This window comes from Anomalospiza imberbis, chromosome 2 (genome assembly GCF_031753505.1).
Source record: "Anomalospiza imberbis isolate Cuckoo-Finch-1a 21T00152 chromosome 2, ASM3175350v1, whole genome shotgun sequence".
NCBI classification, from domain to species: Eukaryota; Metazoa; Chordata; class Aves; order Passeriformes; family Viduidae; genus Anomalospiza; species Anomalospiza imberbis.
In genome coordinates, this window is record NC_089682.1 from 87,523,777 (window position 1) to 87,551,366 (window position 27,590).

Sequence of the window (27,590 nt, forward strand, 5' to 3'; positions counted from 1 at the left end):
CCAAATTTTTTCTCTTCATTTTTTTTTCCTGATCCTCCCTCTAATTTCATGTCAAGGCTCATTGATTTACTGTTTATTTATTTGTAAAATATATCTTCAATTCTAATGTAGGTATTTGGTAGTCTAACTTCTAGTTTATAGAGGTGCTTTCAGAGTAGAGACAATTTGTTGGCTGTAAAATTACCTTCCATAGGTATGGGAATGTGAAGGGGAAAAGTCTGACAGGTCACTAAGGGAATTATCTATGAGCTCAAAGAAAAACCAGGGAAGTATATCCAATGGATTCTCTTCAGAGGATTCTAAAGTGTGCTTATATAATGCAATTTCTAAGTATATGGTAAATTTGAAAAATAATTACCCCAGCAAACCAGTGCTAATAAAAATTGGTTGTTAAAATATTCAGAGTTAGCAAAATTCTACTACCTTTTGTCTACATAAGTGATACTTAAAAGAAAAGTAAATAAAATTGCTGCAATTCACTGGTATGACATTTATACATCTGCTGGTGGTGTTCCATTCCAGTATCATTGAATTTTCAATTATTTTATCCATTCAGATATTAACTATACATAAAAAGAAAAATAGTGAAGAACTCGTATTCTGAAGCTATGAGAGATTGTAGCCCTTGTTTATTTTCTTCTTTCTCAACCATTTTTTTTCAGAGTTTTAACAGAAATTAAATGTTAGATGTTTGGTGTCCTTTCAAGAAGAGAAAGCAAAAAATCAATATAAGATAGAAAATTTTCTATTAACCAAATGCCATTTCAAAGTTACAAATACCTGCTTTAATCAGATTTAATCAGATCAATACTGTTGTAAAATAAGTTTATACTAGAAACTTGTCTAGTGCATGTGTACTAGAAACACCATTTGTGAACAACTTATACTTGAGAAAGATATATGAGCACCAAAGTTCTTTTGTCTACAGACCTTTTCACTGAAGGTTTAAACACCGCTTTTATTTCAAAATGTTTAGTAGAATTTTTCAATGGAAAAACTTGATAAAAATAGAATATGACATTTGCATCACTGGTTATAGTTATGTTTGTTTCATAGAGTTTTCTTTTGAAGAAGGAATATTTTTCTATAAAAAATACATAAGCATGAACATGTAAAATTTTTGCCTAATTTCATGTTTCTCATTATAGAATAGTATTTTATTTTGTTTCATGAAGCTGAAACAATCATTTTGGGTTTATAATTTTGTTTTAAACTAAATTCAGCAATTTTTATTAACTAGTGGTTTTGATAGTTTTTAAATCTACCAGTTATGCAAAAAAAGAATGGTTTATTTTAGAGGAAATCTCTTAAACCAAAAAAGTATATAACCCTAAGGTATATAACCCTAGCATGCTGTTGTGGTTATGTGTTTTAACATTTCTATACAAATGTTAAATGGATGTAATTTAGCAGATTAGATCTTGATTTTACACTAATGACATGGTTCACAGAGGATGTGTTGTACCTCTTTGAATTGATATAAATTCTGTAAAGGGAAAGAAAATGATGTTTTGAATAGCTGCCAGGACGGTGTTGTTAGAGCACATGTTTTCAGTTCAAAAACACATGTGGAATTCATGTCAGCATGAAGTTGAGTCTGCAAGACAGTGAATTCACTGCTCTACAGTGAAAACCCTGATAATGCCAGTGAACTTCTGAGAAGGCAATAAATCGTAGTTGTTGGGACATCTAAATTCTTGGAGAATTAAATGTATTATGGTAGATAAGAAGAAAGTTAATTTTAAGTGGTTAGATACAGTAATTTTCTATCTCAGTCACTGGGTTTCGTCAAAAAAAATATAAAGTGGCGCTAAATTATAGAGGATTAGTGAGGGGCAGTTCACACATGATTCACTGATTTACTACATGACTCAGAGTTCATAACGGGAAGGAGTATTTTTGCCTTCAGTCACCCACTTAAATCCAGCCCCAGCCTAAAGTGACTCAGCCCTGACCATCTGGCAGCTGTTGGGCTGTGCTGTGAGTCAGTGGCGAAAGTGCCATCAGCGGACAGGTCTGGAAAACCCAGCATGTGAGAACTTCTGTGGTCCAGGCAGCAGTGTTGAGAATTGGTGAGCCTGTCATTTGAACTGGCCGTTTGCTGACCAGTCTCATCTCTAGTTGCTGTTCATGAAAGGAACATCAATCTACCCATCAATAGGGAATGTGGGACTGCAGCTGGGTGCACATGAAATGTGTAAATGGATGTTCTGTGGATATGCAGTACTCTGAGAAGTGTTTGAACTGCAGGTGATTCTGTCTACAGGGGGATTTTGAGTTATGTTGGGCAGTTATCAGGAAGCAATTTCTGGTCTGGATATGAACAGAATGCAGAGGGGCTCAGATGTGGCAGTAGCCTTAGTTCAGGTGTGAATCTAAAGTGCCGCTCAGGAGCCCTGTTTTACTCTGCTCTGTTCTGAGGTGGAATGTTGCATTTATTGAACTAATGCCGGTCCTACAGCTGCTCAGCACTCCTAGTATGTTGTTATTGGGTTGCGGTGTTTTCTTTACTGTAAGAGATATTTATATCTCTCTCTTTTACAGATAACCATTGAGAGGGAAAGTGGTTTGGATGTCAGCTCCCCCAAACATGGAAAAGTGGATCCAGACAACATGCCACATGTTGGTGGAAATATGTGGGCTGGTGGAACAGGTTTTTAATTTTTTTGTTGTTTTTTGGGGTTTTTTTGTATTCATCATTGACAGATATTTAAGGGAGGTGCTGTGCCAGTCAAAATTATACAAGCTGTCCTCTGCCTAGAGCTATTTTACCCAATACAGGGTTGATTTATTGCCAGTAAAAGGAGAGAAAATAAGTATTTGCAATGTCTAACTTAAACTGTATGTAGCTGATCTCTTCTTCAATTATATTTTTTTGTTTCTTTTTACTGGCCATACAGAGAACAAGAAGTTTGCAGCCACAGAAACTAGGCTGAGTCATTTGCCATTCTCTTAGATGTCCCTGTAGCTGCAAAAATTTAGATAGTGTAGGGAAGAGGTATACAGAACAGGCAAAGTACTTCCTAATTCTATTAGGTCATGATAGTGGTCACAAGATAAAGTGATATGGAAGCAGTGTAAACCAACAAATTCTAGGGAGAAGACAGAGTCTGAGACCAGGAGCTTTGAAGAGATGTACAAGATTTATATGTTCTGTGGTCCCCTTTGTACAGCGTGGAAAGCATTATGAACCATGTCTCAAGGAACTGTAAACACAAGTATTCCAGGGGAGTTCTTGTTTACCATGATAGCTGTTACGTTTTGAAAACCTTTGACAATAAATATTTCAACTGGGGATTGTTAACAATATTTTTGGAACATGTGTAGATGACAATGGAAGCTTTAAAGAAAATTTGTTCTTAAATTTTTATCAAATCTATATTCCTAATGTTTTTTTTATCTCAACCATCTTAGGAGGGAGAGACACTGCTGGGTTAGGTGGCAAAGGTGGGCCGTATCGACTGGATGCTGGCCACAGGGTTTACCAAGTATCTCAGGCTGAAAAGGATGCTGTTCCTGAGGAAGTTAAGAGAGCTGCTCGAGAGATGGGTGAAAAGGCCTTTAAACGGAGGTGATGTAAAAGTCTTTCTTTGCTTTTCCATTTCCCAGAAGAATTTGAAAAAGATGGCTGAAAAGAATTTTCTTTCTTAACTGCATTTATTAGCTACCTTACCCTATTCATTATCACTTAACAGAGATTACCAGCACACGTTTTTCAGCTGTTCTGGATAAGATGTAAGGAATGTTTTACTGAATTAAGCCACAATGTTAAAATGACCGTGTGATTTGGTAAAACATAGCTAGATGGAGAAGGAGAGTGAAGTAAATATTTATCATTTTTAAAAGAAATAGATTATATGAAAAATTCTTTGAATTATGAGGAATCCAGATTGTATGTTGTTAGGAATTAATCACTTAACAAGTGTCTTTCAAAATGGACCACTGAAAGCAAATTGCTTCTCTTTGAAAAATCTGTAGCCAGATGATTAGAACATGGTGTTTATAATATTGTGGGTTTGATCCCTGTATGGGCCATTCACTTAAGAATTGGACTTGATGATCCTTGTGGGTCCCTTCCACCTCTGAATATTCTGTGATTCTGTAATTTGAACTATTAAGCTTCAGCAGCTAATTAACACAAACAGCAGGTCTTCCCAGCATGAATGTAATGTGTGATTACTGATCAACCCTTTCCCAGAATGTGCACAGAGATTCAGATTTCTTCCACCAACTGAACTCTCAAGTCAATCTCTAGTATTTTGTATTTAAAAAAGCATCACACATCTTCAAAATTGCTTCTGAGCTGCTTCATAATAGAAACAATGGATATGTATGGTCTTGGATACTGTACATATGTCTGTACATATGTCCACCTGGCATGCTTTGATGAGTTTCTACTGCCTGTGTGGTGATTTACTAAATTACAGCACTGAAAGTTAGTTTTTCCTATTTCTAATGAATAAGAGTTGGCTATAATGACTATGTGTATGAAAACTTTAAATAGAAAAAGACGTCATGATAGAGACAACAAAGATGTGATGTTTGATTTTAATATTATCTTCAAAGGGTTGGTCTAAACAGCAGTTCTCAGGTATACTTTATGATGCAGGCAATTAACTTGTGATAATGTTATAAAAACTTGTCATTAGAAATAAAATTAGCCTATACATACTTTACTATCCATGTATAGTTCAGTTAAAAACACGGTATTTTTTTAAACACCGTGAGTGAGATTATGCTGTTATGAAGTGCTTGTTGGAAATGGGCTGGGCACAGATAGGCCAATATGTTTCAGCTCAGGACTGAACCCAGCCACATGCCGGGGGGGTTGGGTTGGGTTGGGCAGGTACCTGACTGCTGCCTCTCTGAGTGATGTTGGGGCATGGCAAATACTGAACAGTGAGCACTCCAGGCATATCTGCCTGTCCCTTAGCTCATCCTCACTGTTGGACCTCTGTAATTACATTCCAGTGGTGAATTTCACCTGTTCTGCTAAGCTATGCTGTTCAAAAGGTAATACAGAACTTGAAATGGACACATCTTGGCTTATAAAAAAAGCATGTATCTGTTTTCATGGTGCAGGTGTGCTCTCTGTCACAGGCCTCTGGACAGGATAGTGCATGACTCATTTTCAGTGGGGAGAGCACAATTTTGTTAATGTTCATTTAAAACTTCTTTGTTTCAAGGTTGCTTCACTTAATGAAGCACAAAGATAAGTGTTTGAAACAGTTACTGTTTGTAGGTCTTCAAGGACAGATTTTATTGCATTTTACTTAACCTTTGTGTGAAAGCATGAATCAGGATATGTTTCAAATACTCTGACAGTGAAGTAATGAATAGACACTCGTGATCCTTTTATGTACAGATAGATAGCAGCACCTGAGCCAACAAAACCTTTCAAATTTGATCACATTTTCAGAACCTCTGGTTTACTTCTCGAACTTTAAAGCAGATTAGAAGAGAGTAATATATTAATAACTTCAATAAGTTTTAATGTGATTCAGTCCCTGTAGACATTGGTGAACAACTGCCTTATCAAAAATTCACAAGAGCAGCTGCCACTTCTCTGATTTGTCTCTTCTGTGTGCTTGTTGGAGTCTAAATTTCCCTATTACCAAGTAAATAAACTTTAAGTTTACATAAGTAAATGGAAGATATGCATGTTTCCTAAACTGTTCTTAGCTCCTTGTTCTTTCCTTTAGATTGAAAGAGATTCAGATGAGTGAATATGATGCATCAACTTATGAAAGGTTCTCTGGAGCAGTCCGACGTCAAGTTCAGTCACTCCGCATCATCTTGGACAATCTGCAGGTAGTCTGAGATTCTCTGATAAAGGAGCACAGGGGGGTTATTACATTAGGCCCCAAATACTATCCTGTTAATATCCTGTTAAAATCTGGTGGTCAAACCTTTGGAGGCTAAAAGAAGATTCAGGTGATAACCAGTTAGGAAAAACAGTTTCATATTACTGTTTTAAAAGGCAACCTACATGTGAATGCCAGTGCTCATCTCTACATGTTCCATTATTCCCATTCCACACTTTACAGAGATTACTTACTCAGGAGCACAGTTTTGTGGCAGAAAATACTACTACGCATTAATAAACATTTTTTTAACGTCTTTAGAGCCCAGTCTTTGTCTTTACCTCCAGTCCAAAAGAGTATTTTTTAGCTGTGAAGTGCAAATGCTATAGATGTTAAAAGAGGCACCCACTCCAGGTAGGAGCTTTACTACATATGCAGCTGAAAACATGGATTTTTCTCAGGTTTTTTTAACTCTTGGTAATAGAAATAGGTATAGCCCAAATGTCTTAAGCAGAAACTCACTGAAACCACCAGTTTGCCTTTCTTCTGCTAACTGGCGTGGTGGCTGTTCTAGGATTTTTTTAATACTAGTATTCATATACAGGGTAAATAAAATTGTAAGAGCATTGTTTCTAGGAGGCATCTGCTAACTTCAGTGAAAATTACAGGAAAAGTGATTTACTCCTTATAAGACTTATTTGAGTATAAATATTTCTGTTGAGGGCTACTAACCACTAGTGTATATATACCTTAGATTACTAGTCACTGTGCTGTATCTTAAGCAATAAAACTGAAATACAGAAAAAAAATCCCTCTGTATGATAAACAGCCTCCTCCTGGACAACGAAATCCAATCCTCTGGTATTGCAAGCAAGAAGGGTAATACTTCTTTACTTTTTTTTTTTTTTTTACCTTTAAACCTTTGTAGCTACAATGGCATTACTATAATCATATACATACACAAAGAACCACTAGCCAGTTTTATTATGAATGTACCAATTCAGAGAACTCCTCCTGTAGTGAACATATAAGTTAGGCATAATTAGGTGATTCATGCAATTAACAGGTGTCTCAGTTCAGGACACAGACTTTTGGCTTATAAAGACAGGTCTCTGTTGAAAAAAATCAGATTTCATTCTCAGTTTTGTCTACAATTTACATCTTGGTGGGTTTTTTGCTGTGTTTTTAGCACACATGCTATTGGAAGCATGCTCTGGGTATGAAATCAATGAGTGAATCTTCAGTTTGAAGTATTTTTTTGAGTCTGCCTCATCTGTCCCTTGGAGCCAAAATTCTTACATTCAAGGGTCATGTTAATCATAATAAAAAAAAAAAATATTTTAATATAAGGAGGCATATCCTCTTGGTTTTTTAAAAAAGGTCATTTTAATATCAAGGCAAAGTCTTATAAGCTGCAATATTTTATGAGACTTTGCTAACTTCCTGCCAAAACCTGTAACAGGTAACCACAAAGTTATGAAATGTAATTTATGATGAAAAAAACAAATTACTGAATTTGAAAAAGCTAGGCATAGAATAAGAGCAATAGTGAAACAAAATTTTTAACTTCATAATTTTTATATAGATTTTGGTAGGGATTTTACTAGAAGATGAACTAGGAAAATGAAGACAAATTGTAATAGGAGATGCTTACTTGGTTGTAAAATGCCTTTTGTTAATAAGGAAGCTAAGTACAAATACATTTCATGTGATATTTTTGAGAGGAAAAAAAGTTTTTTTTATTATTCAGCATAGTAATTAATCCAGCCCTCATGAAGAACTGTGCATCTGTCTCCCATTATTTTCAGTATAGTCCTGTGTACACCCTGAGTTCTCAACTAGAACAGTTTTCTTTCTGTTGTCAGTCAGTCATTCCACATATCTTAATTAAGAAACCAGTGTCAAAGTTCATTGCAGTAAAATTTGCAACTCAGATGTCTATGTGTTTTTAACTTAGTGAAAATCCCAAATTACTTTCTCAGTAGAGAATGTTTGGCTTTTTAAAAATGTTTGCGTTTGCTTTGTTTCAAACTGTGTTCACATAATCAAAATGTGTTGCCCATGTTCACTTAACCTGGATTTTCTCTTAAATATATGCCTTTTTATTGTTAATTTTGTGGGTTTGTTTAAAATATATTCATTTAATTAAATTTTATCTCCCTAGAATCAAGAGGCTGGGGTTTGGGTCCAGTTGTCTATGGCTCTCCAAACATTAGTAGCAGCAGAAGGAGATTTTTGGAATAGGCAGATCCTTGAAAGTGACACATAAACATAGTCTGAGAATGTAATTTCATTGTTCATTTTGCTTTTTATAACTTGCTGATCTCTGTCAGCTCTTTGAACAACGTTATCAAAACATAATGAGTTTTTGTTTATCTTCTGTAGAAGTAGCAAAGCCAGAAGTCCAGGAAATCCTGCCACTGATGGGCTCTTTCTTCTCTCCCCTGAAGCTTGTCTGTCCAAATTCAAAAGGTTATGTCAGTCAGTCACTCAGAAAGACCTTCTTTAATGTGAGGTGACTTGCTTTCCAGAAAGTACTTCTCTCATTATTGATTATTGCAGAGGTAACTAGGGGAAACTGTCCCTGTAGCTTCTGAGCATCATTTAGGCCCCTACATTTAAACTGGGCAAACCTGAGCCTGAGTTACTGAGCCTGCTGGGTACTGTCTGATTTAGACCATGTAGGAATGGTCTGGTCATAGCAGCAAGAATAAAATAGTAGCAGTCATATAATAAGCATGGCTTGGAGAGCCGGAAATGTGAAAAATCCTGTGCCCTGTCAGTAGTATTTTCATGATTTCAGCAGCTAAGGGAACATTTGTGTAACATTTTCCCAGAAACAAATGCAGACCACAACTGGCAGTGTTTAATACATCTCTACCATTATGAGCTACATAGTTAGATGTGATAATTTCACATACAGACCTTTTTCTCTGACATTTACAGACATAACAGCTCTATTTTTTTTTTAATATGCCTATGATATCTTCTGGTGAAAAGAATTACTGTAGTGGTGCACTGTGATCAGCCACTGCCATACTGATAAGATACAGTATCTAGCACATTTTTCTAATTCAAAAGCAGCACAATAAATGTATTTTTCCATCAATATGGTTGCAGTATATTGAAATTGTAATATGTTTTATGTCCTTTCTAATTAAATATCAAAACAAGGTGTATATGTATTAGTTACGGTTTTCTCTTAAAATTCTGAATGCTTTTAAACTTAAGTTGGTTTTAAACATATGAAAATCACATATTAAAAATATTTTAATTTTCTCTGTCATATGTAAAATGTGTGCATTGTATAATGCCCTTGCTCAAGGGGATTATTTTTTTCAGCATTCATAAAAGGAAAAAAGTTCTCAGTAGTTCTGCATAGAAGAGGCAGACACTAAGTAGCCTGATTTTAGCATTATTTTGGAAAGAGGCAAGATCAGATTTTGTCGGTATTCTTTCCTATTTTAGGATAGGATGTCAACTCCATGTTCCTCCAGTAAAATTTCAGCTCAAATTCTGGCTTTTGAGGTCACTGGGAATTCGCAGGTGAATGTTATGCAACTCTGAAGGCAACAAAGGGATCCGTGATCCTATGGAAGAAGTAATTTAACTTTCATCCCAGGCATATTTAATGACAATAGAAATTCCTAGTTGGTGGTACAAACTCATGGATGCCCCACTGCCAAAGAGGCTCAAAGCTCAATTGACTGTAGCACTGTGAAAATGTATCAGAGAACATAAGTGGCTGAATTCACAACCTCAGAAATCTTTTCGGCTTTCCCTTCTGTGATTTACTGAAAGGCTGAGGTTTCCATGTCTTTTGGGAAACATTGTTTTTTTTCTTCCTATCAGGAATCATCTGTAAAGCTTTTGATTTTGTTAATTAAAACATTTTTCTGTGGCTTTGTAGTCTTTCTGCCTACTTGTTTTCATGGGCAAGTAGTCCATTAATCTTGAGAAATCATAGGCAGTAGTCTGAAGTCCAGAACTCCTTCTCTACACAGTGAAATAAAAACTCATACATTAAGTCCAAAGCAAAATCAAAGACTCTCTGAACCTGAAGAAGTCATTACCTGCCTATACAGAACTATAAAGATTCATCTTTTCAAATCCCAGGCCTGCAGTTTACTGAGGATTTGTAATGTAAGACTTCCTGCTCATCAGAGAGGAATTGGTTTTCATTTCCGAAAGTCAATGTTTAAGGGAGTTTGTGTCCTGTTGGATATTCAATTTTCCTCCAGTTGCTGACCAGCAATTTGCTGAGACGGCAAAAGCATTATATGTATACAAATTCAAAATTGCCTTTCCTTGTTGGGCTTACTACTAGGATGAGCACTTTTAACATGAAGAGTTAAACAAATTAAATAAACCATAAACCCTATATATACAGACTCTACTGTCTTTAGGGGATCTTATGTATTATGAACCTATCCTACCTTATGATGAAGCTATCCTTTGAAAACATGCTTAAATATGTTGCTTATAATATTGTAACACTTGAGTCTTTGATCTTAACTGCATGCTCTGTGTACAGGAGTTCCATGAATGTTTGAGTTCATGGATTGTAATGTATTTTCATCTAGTCGGGCTGTAGATAACCAATGTCCTTTTAACTAAAACAAAAGAAGTGTTTATTGGACTGTCTCTTGAGTATCATGATTTTAAAAGTAGGTTTTTTAAAATATGTAATTAGTTTATACTGTTAATACTGTTTTAAAAGCAACCAATTACCATTGCCTAAAGTAGATAAAGTGGATATTGTTTTGTTTTTTAAGTCACCCAGTGACTTTTTCTTGTTCTGTGTGGATTGAAAACACCTAACAAACCGTTAGTTATGTGTGTCCCTTCAGTTGTATGTGTGTCTGAACAGGCTTGCCACACACATTTTCAGCATATTTGCAAGAAGAAGGGTTGACATTTCTGCCGTTCACAATTGAATTCCCATAAATGAAACTACTGAAAAAAGACCAAGCTACAGAGGGAACATGTTCTTTTTCAGTGTTGATTTTTCTTTCAGAGAAGACCAGGACAGCTGTGAACATGTGTTTGGATTTCTTTGACTTACGCCAAAACTATCACATCATTACAAAGAAATTAATGTGTATGTCATGTGCAGTAGGTCATACATTGTCTAACACACACGCACATCACATCTTTTTTGTTGTAGGCCAAAGGTAAAGAAAGACAATGGCTGAGACACCAAGCTGTTGGAGAGCTAGATGATGCCAAAATCATTGATGGGCTGACAGGAGAAAAAGCCATATATAAACGACGTGGAGAACTTGAGCCACAAGTAAGTATCCAACAAGAACCAGGGAAAGGTGGAGAAGAGCTTAACCAGTTTGCTGATTTCGTAGTCGCTGTACAGTGCCTCTGTTTGGAGTTTGAGTAGGTTATATGGATGAGAAACTCAGAAAAATATCTCTGGTTTGGGATGTCCCTGGCACAGAGGCAACCACTGGATAGAAAATTTGCTATACCTCTTCTTATAGTCTTGCAGAAGTGTTTCCTGTTGGCCACCCTCAGAAAGAGGACACCCATCTAAGCAGTGTTAAGTTTTGATCCAGGGCAACAGCTTTTTATATTTTTATTTTGTATTTTAATGATCAGGAGGCAATTAGAAGAAAACATTTATAAAAATTATATAAAAATTATAATAGGAAAAAAAAACTGTGAGTAAAAGCCAGTAAGATATTATAAAGTTGACTGTCCTATGGCCCAATCAGCCATTCCTTAGAAGGCTTTACAGTAAGATCTGTGTGAGTCAGCAACAGAGAAACCACTTGAATCAGACCAACTAAACCTGGCCAAAACTAGTGGGGCTACTCCATAATATTTAATGGTAATAGATAATGACAGATTGCAATTTTTAAGTACACTAAGTTGTTTTTTTTAATGGCTGAGTACAGCATCTTTTTGCATGTCAGCTACACACATGTAATAAATCCCTGAAATTATTTCTTATGCTGTTTGGTCCTTAGGTTGCTTTGAATGATTTGTGGAATTTGCCACTGATTGTGTGAAAGATCAGTAAGAGAAAAGTGATTGAATTCTCATATTTTCAAAATGTGTTTACTCAATGTGTCAGTTTTAAGGCTTTGTAAAAATAATTCATTGAGGAAAAAAAAGGACACCTTTAAGTGTGTGCATAAAAACCAAAACAAATGTAGGCTTTAATAGGCCTTCTTTTGTTTCTGGGAGGGCAGGGATGCACAGTCTATTAAAAGACTAATTAAAAGAATAAAGTACAGAAATCTTTTAAAGGTAAAAGGAACATTTTAGCTATTTGTTTATATTGTGAATGGATTTCTTTTGTCAGGTCATCTTTAATAACCTCATACCTGAATCTAGACACATCTCATTGCTTGCTAAATCTTGAATGTACTATGCCAAAAATTGTTAGAACAGATGGGATTTGTTTTCAGGAAAAAAATAATGGTTTCAGCGTTAGAATGAAGATGGAACTAGTAGTTAATCAGAACAAGATTTCAAACATTTTTGGAATGTTATTAACCTCAGCAGACAAGTTTTTACAGTCATATACAGTCGCTGTTAGTACTGCATGCCAAGGAAAAGCATTTCTATTATGAGCCTTGGCAGAAAGCGCAAATTTGAGAGTTTCTTTACTGAAATAAAATGTTAAGAATCAAAACTGAAGCAGAAAAAGGTATTTTCCTGACAAGCATGTGTGGAATTTTTTGAGGTATTTTGTTTCCAGTCATTGAAAGTGAGGGGAAACAATGAGCTGAGTAATCTGTCTAAGAACTGGTTTGAAATAGAAAAATAGTTGGTTTTTTTGTTCTTGAATAAAAAACGAACAACAAAACCAAACAATGTTTGCTGGATAAAATTTTCTTGGTTTGCGAAGTGCATTAGATTCTCTTTCTGGTATGTTTTATTTTTACTAATGTTTAGCTTCCCCGTTTCTAGTGGGTTCAGTTGTGTTGTGTTTCCCTGTCAGCCGGGGAGCCCCCAGCAGAAGCCCAAGCGCCTGCGCCTGGTGGTGGATGTTTCCGGCAGCATGTACCGCTTCAACGGGGTGGATGGGCGGCTGGAGCGCTCCATGGAGGCCGTCTGCATGGTCATGGAAGCTTTTGAGAATTATGAGCACAAATTCAAGGTAATTGCAGCTGGGTTAGGAGCTCTGGGGTTATTGCACAGGCTGTCTGCAGCACTGGAAAAAGTGTTTCAGCAGTCAGTCTAGCCAAAGAATATTATTCATTCCCACAAGGAAATAAAGACATTAATCTATTTCTAGCAACCTGAAAAGTAATACTAGAGAGAGGGTAAGAAACATTAAACATTTCAGCAGGGGAGTATTCAATCTAAGACTTGGATTAGTGAGATTTGCTGGGGTTTTTTTCTGGTTTTATCTGTTTCTTTGAGAAGAAACACTTAAGCCTACAAAACACAAGTAAATATGAGCTTCAGGATGTGTGGAGATACCACATCCTTCCATGCACCCAGAGTGCACACAGCAGTACTTGCTCATGGGAAGAGACCCTTCTCTCTTCTAGTTAACTGAAAGCAAGAAGTAATTTCTTGTACTGAAACATACTAGGTTCCAAATGTTATTTAATGGTAGCCTGGAAATTGAAATGTAAATAAATGTAATGTTCTTTTTGTCTCAGTAAGCCTAAAAAAGGTCTAGGCCATGTTTCTTTAACCATAAAGAGGAGAGGAATGGCAGTCTCCAGTTAATTCTGGTCATCCTCTGTGTTAAACAGAAAGATAGAAATGTCCACCACCTTTACTGAAGAGCATATCAAACATAAGAATTAAAATACATCTGAACAAAATGTAAAATCTCCTGAACAAAGTTAATAGAAATTTAGTCCAGATCAGTTCAGTCAGGTCTGCTTCACCTTCTTCCTCCAATGACGTGACTTTACAGGTTTCTGTTCTTCCATAGAATCTCATGTACAAAATCGGGCATATGCTTTTAGAATGTCTTCTAAAGTCCAATCATGCACACTTCTATTTTTCAAGAGAAAAGTCTATAACAGGAGACAAGAGTTACATTTTTTCCTAAGAAAACAGGGCATGTGCTGCCATCTTCTTTGGCAGTAATGCTTTCTTGCCCTTAAACTTTCTTAAACAGCGCATGTTGCAAAATTTCAAACAAATTTGAAACTATGATTTTGCTCCAAAGTCACTACATTCCTGAAAACATAATGAAAATACACCGGGTAGAGAGTGATGCTGTGTAATCCTGTTGGAGGAAAATGCTGTAACCATAAACTTCTACCTTAGCCCAGAAAACCCATGTGGGAATTAAAATATAATTTTAAAAATAATTGGAAATCAGGGCTTTATTGGTTCTGCTGTTCATGTATCTCCTGCTCACTGATAATAGAAGAGGACAAATATTTTCAGTGACAGTTCAATTATGCAGCATGATTTGTGTAGCTTGGTAAATCAGGCATATCTGAGCAACACAGATATGAGTATGGCAAAATGCAGGATCATCCACACAGAAAAGCAGTGGGCACAAGGATTAATATCATATACTGTGGTGTAGTCCACATGGTTCTATAAAGGCAAGTAAGGTATCTATGCATATGACAAGCAAGCTAAGTTGGTTGGTTGGTAGAGTCTCCTTAGCCAAAAGCAATTGACAAAGTCCCTTGGCAGAGGCGTTTGGGGATAAAAGAGAAATCCTTTAGATAAACAAAATACTGCTAAAAATGTAAGAAACGGCCTAAGTGGTCATTTTTTAGTGGGTCAGTGGTGGAGCTGTGGTGGGATCTGTGCCAGAGTCCATGCTGTTTTGTTGTTCTCTATATACATGAGTGATCTGTTAAAGGGGATGAATAGTGAAGTGACAAAAGTTGCTAATTATATGAAGTTATTTGAGAAAGTAACAAGGGAAACCCAGCTACAAGAAGTTGAGAAAGACCTAGCCAAAAATGATGACTGGGAAATAAAATGGTAAGTGGTGTTTAGTGATTTTCAATGTAAAGTATGGCAGGTGGAAGAAAAGAATTTTGATCTTAAATACACAGAGAGAAAGTCTCTGCTTTCTGTTAGTTCTCACTCCCAGCTATAGACTGGTGCCCAACAAAGATGTCTTGTAATTATGTTGTGTGGTTCTTTGAACACTCCATTCTCACCAGCTGTCAAAAAAAAAGCTAATAGAATGTTCTAAACTATTAACAAAAGAAGAGAGAAGAAAGGAGAATGCATGAGAATGTTGCTATAAACATCCATAGTGCATTCACATTAGGAGTAATGTGTGCGATTTTGCTCCCCCATCTCACAAAAGTTCTTGAAGAGATGAAAAAGAAAAGAGATAACAAAGATTACAAAGGGTATGGATGAGTCCCCATACAAGGAATGACTAAATAACTAAGCAAGTTATATAGTAAAAACTGGTCAGTGTGGAAGAGATGAAAATCAAGAAGCTGATAAAATCTTGTCTAAAACAGAAATGGTGACCAGGGGACAGTCTTTCATCCTGCTCTTATTTTGAACCATAAATTATGTTACATTCACACAGCTGAGAAAAATGGCTTAGAAAGTGATAATACTGGAGAAGGATGTAACGCAATGGCAGATAACCATTTGTCCTGATTTCCAGTGCAGCTCTAAAGCTGAGAACCCAGAACCCTCAAGTGCATGCTAAAGGAATGACATGTAGAACTAGATATGCAGGCAGCACGCTGTGGATAATTAGTTAAGATCATTACAAACTCTCTTCAATTCTGTGATTTTAAAATCTATTGTTCAGGCTTCAGAGAGCAGGAGAGGCAGTGATTTTTTTTAAATATCACTGACTTCTTTCTGTACAACTCTTGACACTTTGCATGATGCTGCTGATTTTTCTCAGGACAAAGCTGAAGGTTTGGTATGTCTGCAAAAGTAGCATGCATTTCTCATATCTAAGAGAGGAACCATTTGAAAAAGAAAAACACACAACTGTGTAGTGTTCAGTTAAAAACCTGCAGTTTATCACTGTTTTCTTTCTTCCTTTTCCTTATTCTCTTCTTCCCTGGTTTTATAAAAATAGACTTTTTTGGCCTTCAGATATGCCTGCTGTTACCTGTTCCTGTTGTAGCCCCATCTGCACGGCTCACAACAACATATGCTGCAAATTTGAGGGGTATTTTGTAAAACATGTGTTGAACCAAGGGGATCATCTAGCTTGTTGAGCAAAGGGGATTTATATAGTAAAGTTCTCTTCAGCTATCTAACTGTAGTGCAGACTTTGGAAAGTAATTCCTGGCTTTTGCTCAGGATGACTTTTCTGGTGGTGCTTGGTTTACTTCTCTGCTACATACAGTTTTGAATTAATCAGATGGGCTCTTCTTTGGCTGTTTTATCCTACCCAGCTGAGCTTTCCCCATGGGTGGTACCCCTTGGTATCAGGGATGATGTTGATTGTCTGATGATCTTAACAGCACTGAGTGAAGGTAAAAAATAGTTTTTTCTTGCCTTCTTATACAGAAGAGCTGAGTATTGGGTGTGTGACTGCACCAAGCAGGTAATGAAGTTACCTTTTATAAAGTCAGAGGAGTGCAGCAGGTATTTTTCAGCTTTTTATGCTCATGTGGGACATCCTCCCCACTTCCATTTCGTGTAAGTGCAGGTAGTGAATCATTCCTTGTCAAGGGGAAAACAGGAGGCCCATCTTCTGAACATCCCATTTTAGGTTCCAATTGTTTGAAAATGCACAGAAGGGCATTTTGTTCTCTTTTTTATCTGAGGTAGTACTATGTCTGTCACAAACTGCATGTTTTTATATCATCCCCGCTTACTGTGATTTGCACACATAATGGCAGATTGAGGAGGCATGTCCAGTAAATTATCCAACAGCAATTTTATGGAGCCTTAAAAATATTGTGACTCAATAAATAGCATATTATGTAACCAGTAGGAAAAGCCTGAATTGTTATTTATAGCTATATTAAAGGGATATTGAAGATTTTATATGCCTCTTCCAGCATTATGTGTGTTTGCAACATTTACTGTGGAGGCAGCATTGCTAATTCAGGAAAAGAAGAAATGGTCCACATGTTTGGCAGAATAGTTTATTTTAAGTAATAAACAAAAGGTTTTAAATAAATGCAGAAAAATAGAGTGTTCAGTGTCCAAAGAAGAGACAAATTTATAAAGATCTAGCCCTCCAGCAGAGTCTGATTCACACTGCCTTTTACATTCAGCACACATCTTCTTTTAGCTTTTTAAATGCCTTCAGAAATGAAACCTTTTGGCATGGCAGCTGCGGAAGACAAAGTCTTCCATTTTACCCATTTTAGGCAGCAGCAACCATCCATTCAGTGCAAAATGTGGCAGTGAAACAGAGATTGTTTTAACTTTTTCCTATGGAAAGAAACCAACAAAATTATGCTATTTTGAGATACGTGTTTACGTGTTGTGTACCCTGAATAGAGCAGTCCTTGTCTCAGCGTACCTGAGGCTATTGGAAAACAAGCTCCAGTGTACCACAATAATGTATTTCAATTAAGCTGCACTATGGCCAATGTATTTTTTGCTGCTGGATTTGTCCTGAGAGCCTTTGCTTGCAATTTTGTAAAACAAAACCAAAATCAGTTTCAAGTAAGATTGTATCACAGGTTTTCTCTCACTTGTAACTCCATCCACATAAATCCTCCTTAGGGAATTTATAGGGAAAAAGCATCAGATTGGATCCTTGCTTTTCAAAGGCCCTTCTTGTGTGCTTAACTTTAGCTACTGCAAAGGAAGGAAACTGGTTTTGACAAAATCTGCATGTGCCTGCATGTGTTGGGGTTCCCAGTTGACCGGGACTGAGGAGCTGTCTGCACCTTTACTTTACAATGAGTGCACTAAGGTAATATGAAATCACTAAGGATTCATTTACTAGAACACAGATCAGGAGGAGGTAATAATTTGCTGCAGGAGAGATTTTAATTCTTTGCCATTTCAGAGTGAGCTTCTTTGCTCCAGTTTTACTCCTCTCCCAAACTCTGTTTTCCTAAATTGTGACAGATTCCATACATTCCCCTAGGCAAACATCTCTCTTCTGTCACCTCTAGAACTTTGCTGTGAGCCTACTCCCATCCCCCCTCCCAGGGAACATCTCCCAGCCTGCAGTCTTATGTTGATTTAAGTCAGTCCAAGTCAGTACAGCTACATTCCCTTGCTGTGAACTCATCCAGCCTCACAGCTTGGGGAGCTGAGCTTCCCAAAAGCAAACTCACACTCATTAGATTTTGGCTACTACTGGTCCTTGACTTGGCTTCGAGAGGGATCAGAGGACCATGAGGACCAGTGCACAAGGGCTGTTGACCACAGCTCCTCTTTTCCCCAGTGCAGCAGGATCTCACTCTTGTTCAGGAGGCCCAAGTTGACCCAGAACGAAGCAGTCAGGATGAATCAAATACGCACTTCTTCCCTGCTGCCTCACCAAATGTTTTTAAATCACAAATAGCATAGTAAGCTGTCAGCAAAGAAACAAGGAAACTGATAACATCTGCTGAAGATAAGCACACGTATCATATCGGGTGCATGCATGGGCACACACAAAGAATAATAAGTAGCTCTCTGAGCAGGGAGCAGACAGGACATGATGTTCCCAGGTGGATGCCTTTCCGTGCCTGCAATAGTTTGCTCAGATCATTTCAGCCTCGTCTTGCCTGTAACCAGGTTGTCTGTTCCCACCTTATGGAAGAATGTGGAGGGGGCCCTGCTGTAGGGTCAACATCTAGTGTTTCATCAGGAGATACAGCAATTCCCCTTACACAGGCTGTCACACTGAGTTTAAACTCAGACTGTTTGTGATGAAAGCTTGGTCTGTTACTGGTGTATGTCAAGAACCACAATGATATTCCCAAACAGCAAAGCTTGGCCTATTCCCATTAACTCAGTACAGCAGAGATGACCCAAGGACAGCCAGTGGGAGACATCCAGGAAGCCAGGAAGGAGCTTTCTATGAAGGGATCAGCCTTTTTATACAGTAGAATGGCAGCATTTTGCTTTAAATAATTAGGTTATTGATTTAAAAGTGATACTGAATGCAAAACTGCTCAGCAGAGGATGTGCAAGGTTTCATAATTAAGAGCCTACCCTGAAGATATGTGGGCATTTCTGACATTGCATAAGAACCATGAGCACTGTATATTTTCTGCTCCATTAAACCTCTGCTTTATTTAGTTCCTCTGATTTGAATAGTCTCTAATTTTTAAAACAGTACTCATGCACATATTCCCTGTGCGTGGTTCAGATTTTATTAAACAGGATATATTCCTGTTTTATTTAGGAAGTATGCTGAATGTAACCTCAGCATTATTCTCAAAATTTATTTATTTTCATTTGCCATGTCTTCATATCCATCAAGAGAGAGTCTGAAGCATTATTAGTGATAAGAAATAGGTTTTGAAGAGAAAGCATGTGGCAGACAGAAAGCTTTCCATGAGGCTTGGTAGCAAATACTAGGCATGTAAGAGCTGAGGAGAACAGAAATGGGAAAAGCCAACAGAACAGAGAGAAATGGGATTGTGTGGGGACTAGATTATATAAAGGTTTCCTAGGGGAAGGAAATCTGGTTTACATGGGGCTGTCATAAAATGGTCTGAACTTGGGTGAAATAATCTACAGTATGTAGCACATTTGCTCTTTAACAGAGCGAGGTGTCACCTTTAAAAGTGTTGTTCCAGCTGCTCTAGCTTTCTTTTGATACATTTTAAGCAAATTAGTGATGTGGAAACAAAAAGGGCTTTGTCTGTAAAGACTGCCATTTCTCCTCTCCCTAGGACCTGCCTTATACCAAACAAAGTGTCTTTCAATAAGAAAGAAAAGACAGAAAAACATTGAAGAATAGACCTGACTTTTACCTAATGATTATATGGGAATTAGGGATGGTGAACCCAGCAGGAACCTGTAACAGTACTTGAAAAAAAGAAAACAGAAACGTAAAATACTGCATCAAGGCTCCCTGTCAAGTAAAGACAGGTCTGTGCCAGGTAGGCAGGGGGAAATACAGGCATGTTCATGCTGAGGAATTGCCAGCTCAGGTCTGTCCGGGCTCAGATTCTGTACACTCTGCTCTCTTGCTTGGTGTAGACAGCTCTTAAATCCATTTTTGTCCTTGTCATGAATTCTCCCTGGAGTGACTGCCACATCCACAACACAAAGGGCAGGTCAGGACCTTGCCATAACTCAGCTTGTCTTGGTTTTCATGTAACAACAATGAAGCTCTCACAAGAAACAGAGGCGTTTGCAATATTGCATTATTTGTTCACCAGGATATTTGAACTATTGCAGTTCTACATGTCAGTTTTGCAGCATCTCACAAGAGAATGATGTGCACACCGTCTCCTTTGAAAACATACAGGGGCTCTTGGAATTTGCTTCTCTACATACTTTCAACAACAGCTTTGATCTGTTATGCACAAAAATAAGGAGTGCTGATTTTCAAGAAAGGGGATTTGTAATACTTTTTTTTTTTCGGAGCAGAATGAGGTCAGCAAAAAGATTCATCAAACATAGGAGCTGCTCTCAAACAATGTGCTTCTTGTTGGTCAGACTCAAGAGGATGAAAATTGCTGCTTTAAAAGAAATACGTGGACAATGTGAGAGGGCAAGGTCTTGATCTTACACATCTCCACTCTGAAGTTGGTGGGATGACATGAAAAACAGATCATGGAAATAAGGAACTGTTCCTTAATTTCATTATTTAGCAATTCTTTCCTACGTTTTCATGTCAGTGAGAAAATGCAAATTATTCTCTTAAACAGCCCATAAACAGAAATAGGGAACAGTACTTGGGCTCTTCTGTTGAAAATTGCAAATTGCCTTTGATCTGTCTTATGTCATTGTGAGCCAAGGGCCATTTGTGACTAACAGATGACTGATGATGTTTCTTTCTTGTAGTACGACATTGTTGGACATTCAGGAGATGGCTTCAACATCGCCTTGGTTGGGTGTGACAAAGTTCCCAAGAACAACAAGCAAAGATTAGAGATTCTTAAGGTAAAAGTGATGGTGGAAATTAAGGATTTTATGACTGGAAAGATAAAATTGTAGGCAGGTCACAGAATGCAAAACATGAGGATAGTAAAATAAAGACAAGAAAGCAAAAATCTGTGTATTTCCTTAAATTTAAACAGGACCTTACAGAGACATGGCAGAAAACAAATTGTGCCAAAGTACTAGAAGCTAGGTATGCCATATTCTGGATGTCTACACCCTAAATGTGTCATTTTGACTTCCTGTCAAAGGATAGGGGAAGTTCCAATGATTATACGGTGATATAGATAGCTCTACCCAAACCATGTGATATTATTAGTGCACAAGTGACTCTTTCAAAACTGTAGAGGGACCCCAGGTCAGTGATTTAGCCTGGTACCTTCAAGAAGTAATGCATCACAGTAGCATTGGGAAAATGTGTCAATGCTAAATTGGAAACACGGCAATGATGATTGAAACATCACAATGGCAAAGTGAGTGTACTCACCAAAATTTTTCTATAGTAGGATGAAGAAAAATTGAGTATATTGTAGGATTTACGTGGTTGGCAGCTTGATAGGCTAGAAGCATGTATCTGAGCTTCCTTCAAAAACTATTTTTAAAATAGCTCCTTCGATCAGAAGAACCTGATTTAATAACATCTAAAACTCCCAGCCTTCTACATAGGTAACAGCTTCACCGTTGAATATGGTGTATTTATTTTGTAACAGCTCAAACAAAATGTTTTATTATTTTTAAATATGACTGCCACTGTTAGGAATCAGATATTTGATAATAACTGAGACACTGCTAGGATTTGGAAGTCCCGTGCAAATTATGAACATGCAGGAGCTGTTGATAGCATTAGAAAACTAAGCCCTGTTTTCTTCTTAAAATACATAGGAATGTATCTATTCAAACTGCAGCTGACTGAAGTATTTTACCTTCCCTAAGGCCCAGTCTAATTAGGTCCCTGTGTGGATTTTGATTGTTTGACCCACTGTGTTTTTAAGAAGTGCTGCCTGTCTTAAAATACGACATACTATGTACAAAAAGCTGCACCTTCTTTTCTATCTGGAGCACTTGTCTGCATTTCTGATGGATCACCTAATACTGCAGTACTGAATATTTACTCCCTCCTGTGCTAGCTGAAATGAATGCTTGTTCCTAAAGTCATCTTACACGTTTCCATGTGGTTATGCTGTGCACACAGACCATGCATGCCCATGCTCAGTTCTGCATGAGTGGAGACCATACCTTGGAAGGGACAGAACATGCCATTCGGGAAATCGCCAAGGAGGAGGCGGACGAGTATTTTGTTATCGTCTTAAGTGACGCAAATCTGGAGCGTTACGGAATTCCGCCATCAAGGTTTGCACAGGTCTTGACCACCAACACTCAAGTCAATGCTTTCGCCATATTTATAGGATCCTTGGGAGACCAGGCAGATAGGTAAGCGTGTTTGGTTTATGCCTAGTACTGTTTGCTTTCATTCAGCATAAATCTAAATTATGCTTTTATTGCAGTGAGTTGCCCACACTGTTGTTCTACACCGAGATTTTGGTCATAGTATCATAAGATCATAGAATGGTTTGGGTTGGAAGGGACCTTTAAATATCATCTATTCCAACCCTCCTGCCATGAGCAGGGACATCTTTCACAACTTCTCTGGATGACCTGTGCCAGTGCATCATCACTCTCATAGTAAAAATTTCTTCCATAGCTCCAGTCTAAATCTACCCTCATCCAGTTTAAAACTGCTACACCTTATCCTGTCATTACTGGCCCCAGTGAAAACTCTCACTATGTCCTTATGAGCCCCCTGTATTTATTGAAAAGCCTCAATAAGCTTGCTAGACTTTCCTGTCCAGGCTGAACAACCCCAACTCTCTCAGCCTGTCTTCATAGCAAAGGTGCTCCATCCTGCTGACCATTTTTGTGGTCCTCCTCTGGACCCCCTCCAACAGGTCCATGTCTTTCCTGTGCTGAGGACCACAGAGCTGTACACAGCACTCAGTCCAGGTGGGGTCTCACCAGAGTGGAGTAGAGGGGCAGAATCGCTTTGTTCACCCTGCTGGCTGTGCTGCTTTTGATGAAAGAAAGCCAGGGTACAATTGGCTTTCTGGGCTACATGTGCACATTTATGGGTCACGCCCGAGTTTTCACCCATCTTGTTTTTACTATTTTCATTATTCATGTACTGGCGAGAAGCTATAGCTCCTGAGTTGTGTCAGGGAGGAGACTGGCTTGTAGATCCTGCAGACAATCCCTTATTGCCAGCAACTTCAGAGCATCCTTTGCATCCAAAGGGAGCAGCTGATGCCATTCTCCTGCTGCCAGATATGCACTATACGCTTCTGTAGTGTCACCATGTAATCATAATAGAGATGTGGTGCCTTTGTTATTGCCCAGTATATGATTCCAGTGTATGTAGGCCTAAGAAAAGAGATTAAAACAAAGTATGCTGGACTTAATTGGTCTTCCAAACAGCCAAAATTTTGACTTAGATACACCCCTTATGTTAGAGACATAAATTCTTTGGAGTGTCTGAGACAATATGCCTGGGTTTAGTTCTGCTACATAATTTCACTTTAAAATGTTTGGGCACAAGGGGGAAAAAAAGAAATTCTGTCCCAGTTGTTCTTTCAGGTTCCACATCCACTGAGGACCAGTACCTGCAGCAAAAAGCTGGTATAGCCACAAATATCAACAGTGTCTTTTCTGTTTCTGTTTGAGTCTTCAACTAGAGGAGAATGAGAGAAATCTGAAAGGGAGTTGGCCCCCAGTAGATAATTTTAAGCAGTAAAGGGTTGAGAGATACAACTGCACAGACACCATGAGTTGTGGCCGTAGGTGTGTACATCAGAGCTGTGTTAATCATCAAAACAGAATCCATTCTGAAAGATTATAATTACAGAAAGTAAATTTACTTTACTTTTTGATAGGAATTTTAAAAAGGGGAAAAAAAACAATCTTTGACCATGTCCTGCTTTGTAAGAGATCTTATAATGGCTTAGTTCACTGGGTGTGGAAAATGCACACAGTGCTGTCACTGAAATGCATTTCTATGTATATGGAAGTGCAGAATTAGACAAAGCCTTCCTCTAGCTGCTGTGGGGGAAGGAGAAGGAAATTCTTTGTTGCAGTTTTCTTTTAAACTAATTTTAAACATGAGAGTTTACTCACTTTTACTCACTTGGAGGAATAGTATAGAATTAAATTTCCTATAAAAAGCAGAGAAAAAATAAATCCCAAGGCTGCTAACTGAGCACGAGGGAGATGAGATTTGTAATATGCATCTAGTTTGACTTTTAAGGATGGATTAAGCTGTGAATAAAAATGTGTCAGGTTAATATTGGCAGAAGAATACATTTCGGTGTAATCTGCAGCAATGTCAAAGAAGAAATACAAAGAGCACAGTTGGAATCACTGGACTTGTTGAACTGAAAGAGCTGTGGGTTCATGGTAGTCAATTTAGGATAAGTATCTTCATTTCCAGTGTAAATCTGTAGCTGTCCTCAGCAAACCAGTTGTGGTGACGCCTCATGGGATCACTGGTATCTTGATCAAAATGGAGTTATGGCGTGTCAGAAAGAGGACGTGGATCGAAATCTCTGGAAACACTCTTGTTTGTGTTGCTGAAAGGAACTCTGTGCCCTACCTGCTCTCAATGTTTCTCCCTCTGTTGTTTTCCCAAACTTTAATTGCATGGTGACAGCAATGTGAGGAATCCTTGTCTTGTGGTAGGAAGATAATTTGAGGTGTTAATTGTGTTTTGTCCCTCATTCTGCTCCTTAGGCTGCAGAGGACACTGCCAGCAGGTCGGTCTTTCATTGCCATGGATACCAAAGAGATCCCTCAGATTTTGCAGCAGATCTTCACATCCACCATGTTGTCAAGTGCCTAAGCATCACTGATGTCACTGTGTGTGAACTCAAAACCCACTCCTGCTGGAGTTACAAACCCTAAAGCTGAGGATAAACACAGTTATTAGTAAAATGCATACCCTTCTTTAATCAGCCAAGCAACCATAATCTACATGACGGCCGGGCTGTAAATTTTCCTCCAGAATCTCTCAAGCGACTCAGCACATTCAAAGGGCTGCATCAGGGCAGGATGGCGACAGAATGAATGTTTTTCCTGAGGGACAAACAAACAAAGGACAGTCTGTGATCATTCCTCTGCCTGCCGTGTTGCCAGCTTGACAGAATCATCTCACCCTGTTTCATTAAACACAGTTCACTGGGATTTGGTAATCCTGTGCAAGGCAGATCCAGGCAATCTGTGTCAGTGGTTCGGGTGCATATGTTTGAATGGGTGGTTAACTCTATCTCTGATTTAAACAGGACTGCTCTTACCAGGCAGGAAATCCTTCCTCTCCTGTTGCTTTCTTGTCTTGATGGGCATCAGGGCTTCACCCCGATGCTGGGAACAATGGAGCAGTTTGGAAACACTGACCATCACGTGTAAACATTCATTATCTGATCAGGCACGGTGCTCCGACTTGTCAGAGCTGGAGAAAGTGGCTGTTAAGAAGTAAAAGAAAACAAAAATACATTGGTTCAGTTCTGCCTATGATAAGGGGAAAAGGTCAAAACACTCTTAAGAGCCCAAGAGGCAGTGTTTCCAAGAAGGGCCGTGTCTCCTTTGCACAGCTGATGATGCTGCGCCCACTGCACTGTTACACAGAATCCCTGAGATGGCCTCAGCACGTGGGGGTGACTCTTCAATCAGGAGACAAAAAGATTACTAGTGCTTTGCTAGAGCACGTTCATGGTCTGTTTTTCTTGGGTCATTTGAAGGTTAAACTGGAGGAGAGATTTAGGCACAAAAAAATAAGTTATTTTTTATAAAGGAAAAGGGAAAAGTATTTCAGCAAGATATCTGTGTTAGAATGTATTTAATATCCAAGTTAGTTGTAAAGACTTACTTCATGATTCAATCAGTTGGCATTTGGCTTGTCCCATGAGGTGATAATTCCGCTTTATCTACTAAAGAAGAGCTATTTTGTAGTTCTTTGGGAACAGTGGAATACTCAATGAATTGAATGTATGATTTAATTAAGCTGGTGCGGGGGATGTACATCATAACTGATACTAATTAGAGAGTAACTGAATAAAAGAACATTCAGGAAGAGTGCTTACAAAAATCTGAAGGAGGAATTGCAATTATTTTAATTTTTCTCTTCTGCAGTTGATCAAGCTGCACCTTGAACAGTATCTTCAGAAGAGAGGAGACAAATTAATTTGGTCTCATTAAATATAACCATTGCTGTTTTAAAGGGTCCAGCTTATGGTGGTCATTCTCTAGTCCATCAGTCCTGCAGCAAAAGTCTTTACCAGAGCATCAAAAATGTGCCCTGCTTAGGATGAGTTTTGAAGCCTGGTCATCTTTCAAACTCAGTATGACAAGAGGGGACGGAAGACATTTTTCAAAGTCTTGTTAGCATTGTTATGATAACTATATATGTGAAAACAAAGAGATTGAAGATGCAGTTCCTGTTTGGAATTGGGAGGAGAAAGTTGAGAAGGTTATCCCTGGTTGGGACAAATGTACGTGTACACACATACACGCAGATGCTGCTACTAAGGGGAAGTATGCTTCAAAATAAAAATATCTTGGTCCTGTAAACACATGATGAGATACTAAATGCAATAACAAATTGAAATATTAATAAGGCTCTTACTAAATGTGTGGTTACATGGAAATTCCTTTAGCATATCTGCCTTTACTGCCAGCAGTCCTGAAAAAAAGAACCTTTTTCTTGCAGTTAATTAGCAAATGCACTATACACTTTCTATATGACTTGTGTGGATAAACTTTCTCACCTCAGATTTAAATGCAGTAAAATGCTATTATCTTTATTAAAAGAATCAGTGCTGTTTAAGGGAAAAACAATGATAAATCCAGTTTTTAATCTTTTGCTTGATTATGCCTCTAAATCATACTTCATGTATAAGTATCATTTACAGTTACCTTTCATTACAGTTACATCATTTTACAGTTACCTTTCTGTAGGGTTTGGTTTTATCTTTGTTTCAGGGGATGTTTGCTGTGTTTCAGTTCTTGTTCCTCCGGCTGGTAGGATTCATCCATGTCCAGGGCCAGGCCTGGCTGTGAGGGTGGGTAGGAGTGGGTGGAAGTTCTAAACCTGCCCACTTTCAGTATCAGGCTATTCCCACTTGTCCTATTGCTACATGCCCTTGTAACATGTCCCTCTCCAGCTCTTCTGAGCCCCCTTTAGGTACTGGAAGGTGCTGGAAGGAGTTCCTGCAGCCTTTTCTTCTCCAGGCTGGGCAACCCCAGCTCTCTCAGGCTCTCTTCACAGGCGAGGTGCTCCAGCCCCCGGACCATCTTTATGCCCATCCTCTGGACTCACTCCCACAGGTCCTAACTGTGGTGGGGCCAGAGCTGGATGCAGCACTGCAGCTGGGCTCTGTCACGAGTGGAGGGGAAGAGGCACTGCAGTAGATTTTGAGAGAAAGGGAGAAGAAATGAGTGAAACTTTTATTAAATTTTCAGTTCAGAAGGAAAGGGTTTGGGTTTTGGCTTTAATAACATTTCATTGCAGAGCATATTTGACCTGACAGTGTCTTTCTAAATCATAAGAATTCAGGGCAAAATTTTCCCCAGGCTGTACATCTCTCACCTGCTTTAATGTCCATCGTTACCCCAGGGAAATCAAAGCAGCAACTGTGCTTTTCCCTGTCTCACCAGGACTTGCAGTGTTATTTCACTGCTCAAAAATTCAACAAACACTCCTCTTTCATGTTTCTAGGATTTGCAGAGCTTCCTAATATGCATTTATTTTTAATTAGCGGAATGCTTAAGAGTAACATGGCTTTGTCTGCCTAACCA

The 27,590-nt window shown here is 38.2% G+C and overlaps 1 protein-coding gene across 1 annotated transcript in view; it reads left to right on the forward strand.

Moving 5' to 3' along the window:
- The window catches only part of VWA8 (von Willebrand factor A domain containing 8), a 183,247-nt gene extending 156,838 nt beyond the window's left edge, over nucleotides 1-26,409 (forward strand). The window contains exons 38-45 of the mRNA XM_068182240.1: nucleotides 2,545-2,653; nucleotides 3,415-3,571; nucleotides 5,703-5,811; nucleotides 10,972-11,097; nucleotides 12,766-12,924; nucleotides 20,658-20,756; nucleotides 21,946-22,184; nucleotides 24,531-26,409. Coding sequence (XP_068038341.1) covers nucleotides 2,545-2,653; nucleotides 3,415-3,571; nucleotides 5,703-5,811; nucleotides 10,972-11,097; nucleotides 12,766-12,924; nucleotides 20,658-20,756; nucleotides 21,946-22,184; nucleotides 24,531-24,639 — 1,107 coding nt within the window. The 3' untranslated portion in view covers nucleotides 24,640-26,409. The remainder of the gene's footprint in view (nucleotides 1-2,544; nucleotides 2,654-3,414; nucleotides 3,572-5,702; nucleotides 5,812-10,971; nucleotides 11,098-12,765; nucleotides 12,925-20,657; nucleotides 20,757-21,945; nucleotides 22,185-24,530) is intronic.
- Nucleotides 26,410-27,590: the final 1,181 nt, after the last annotated feature.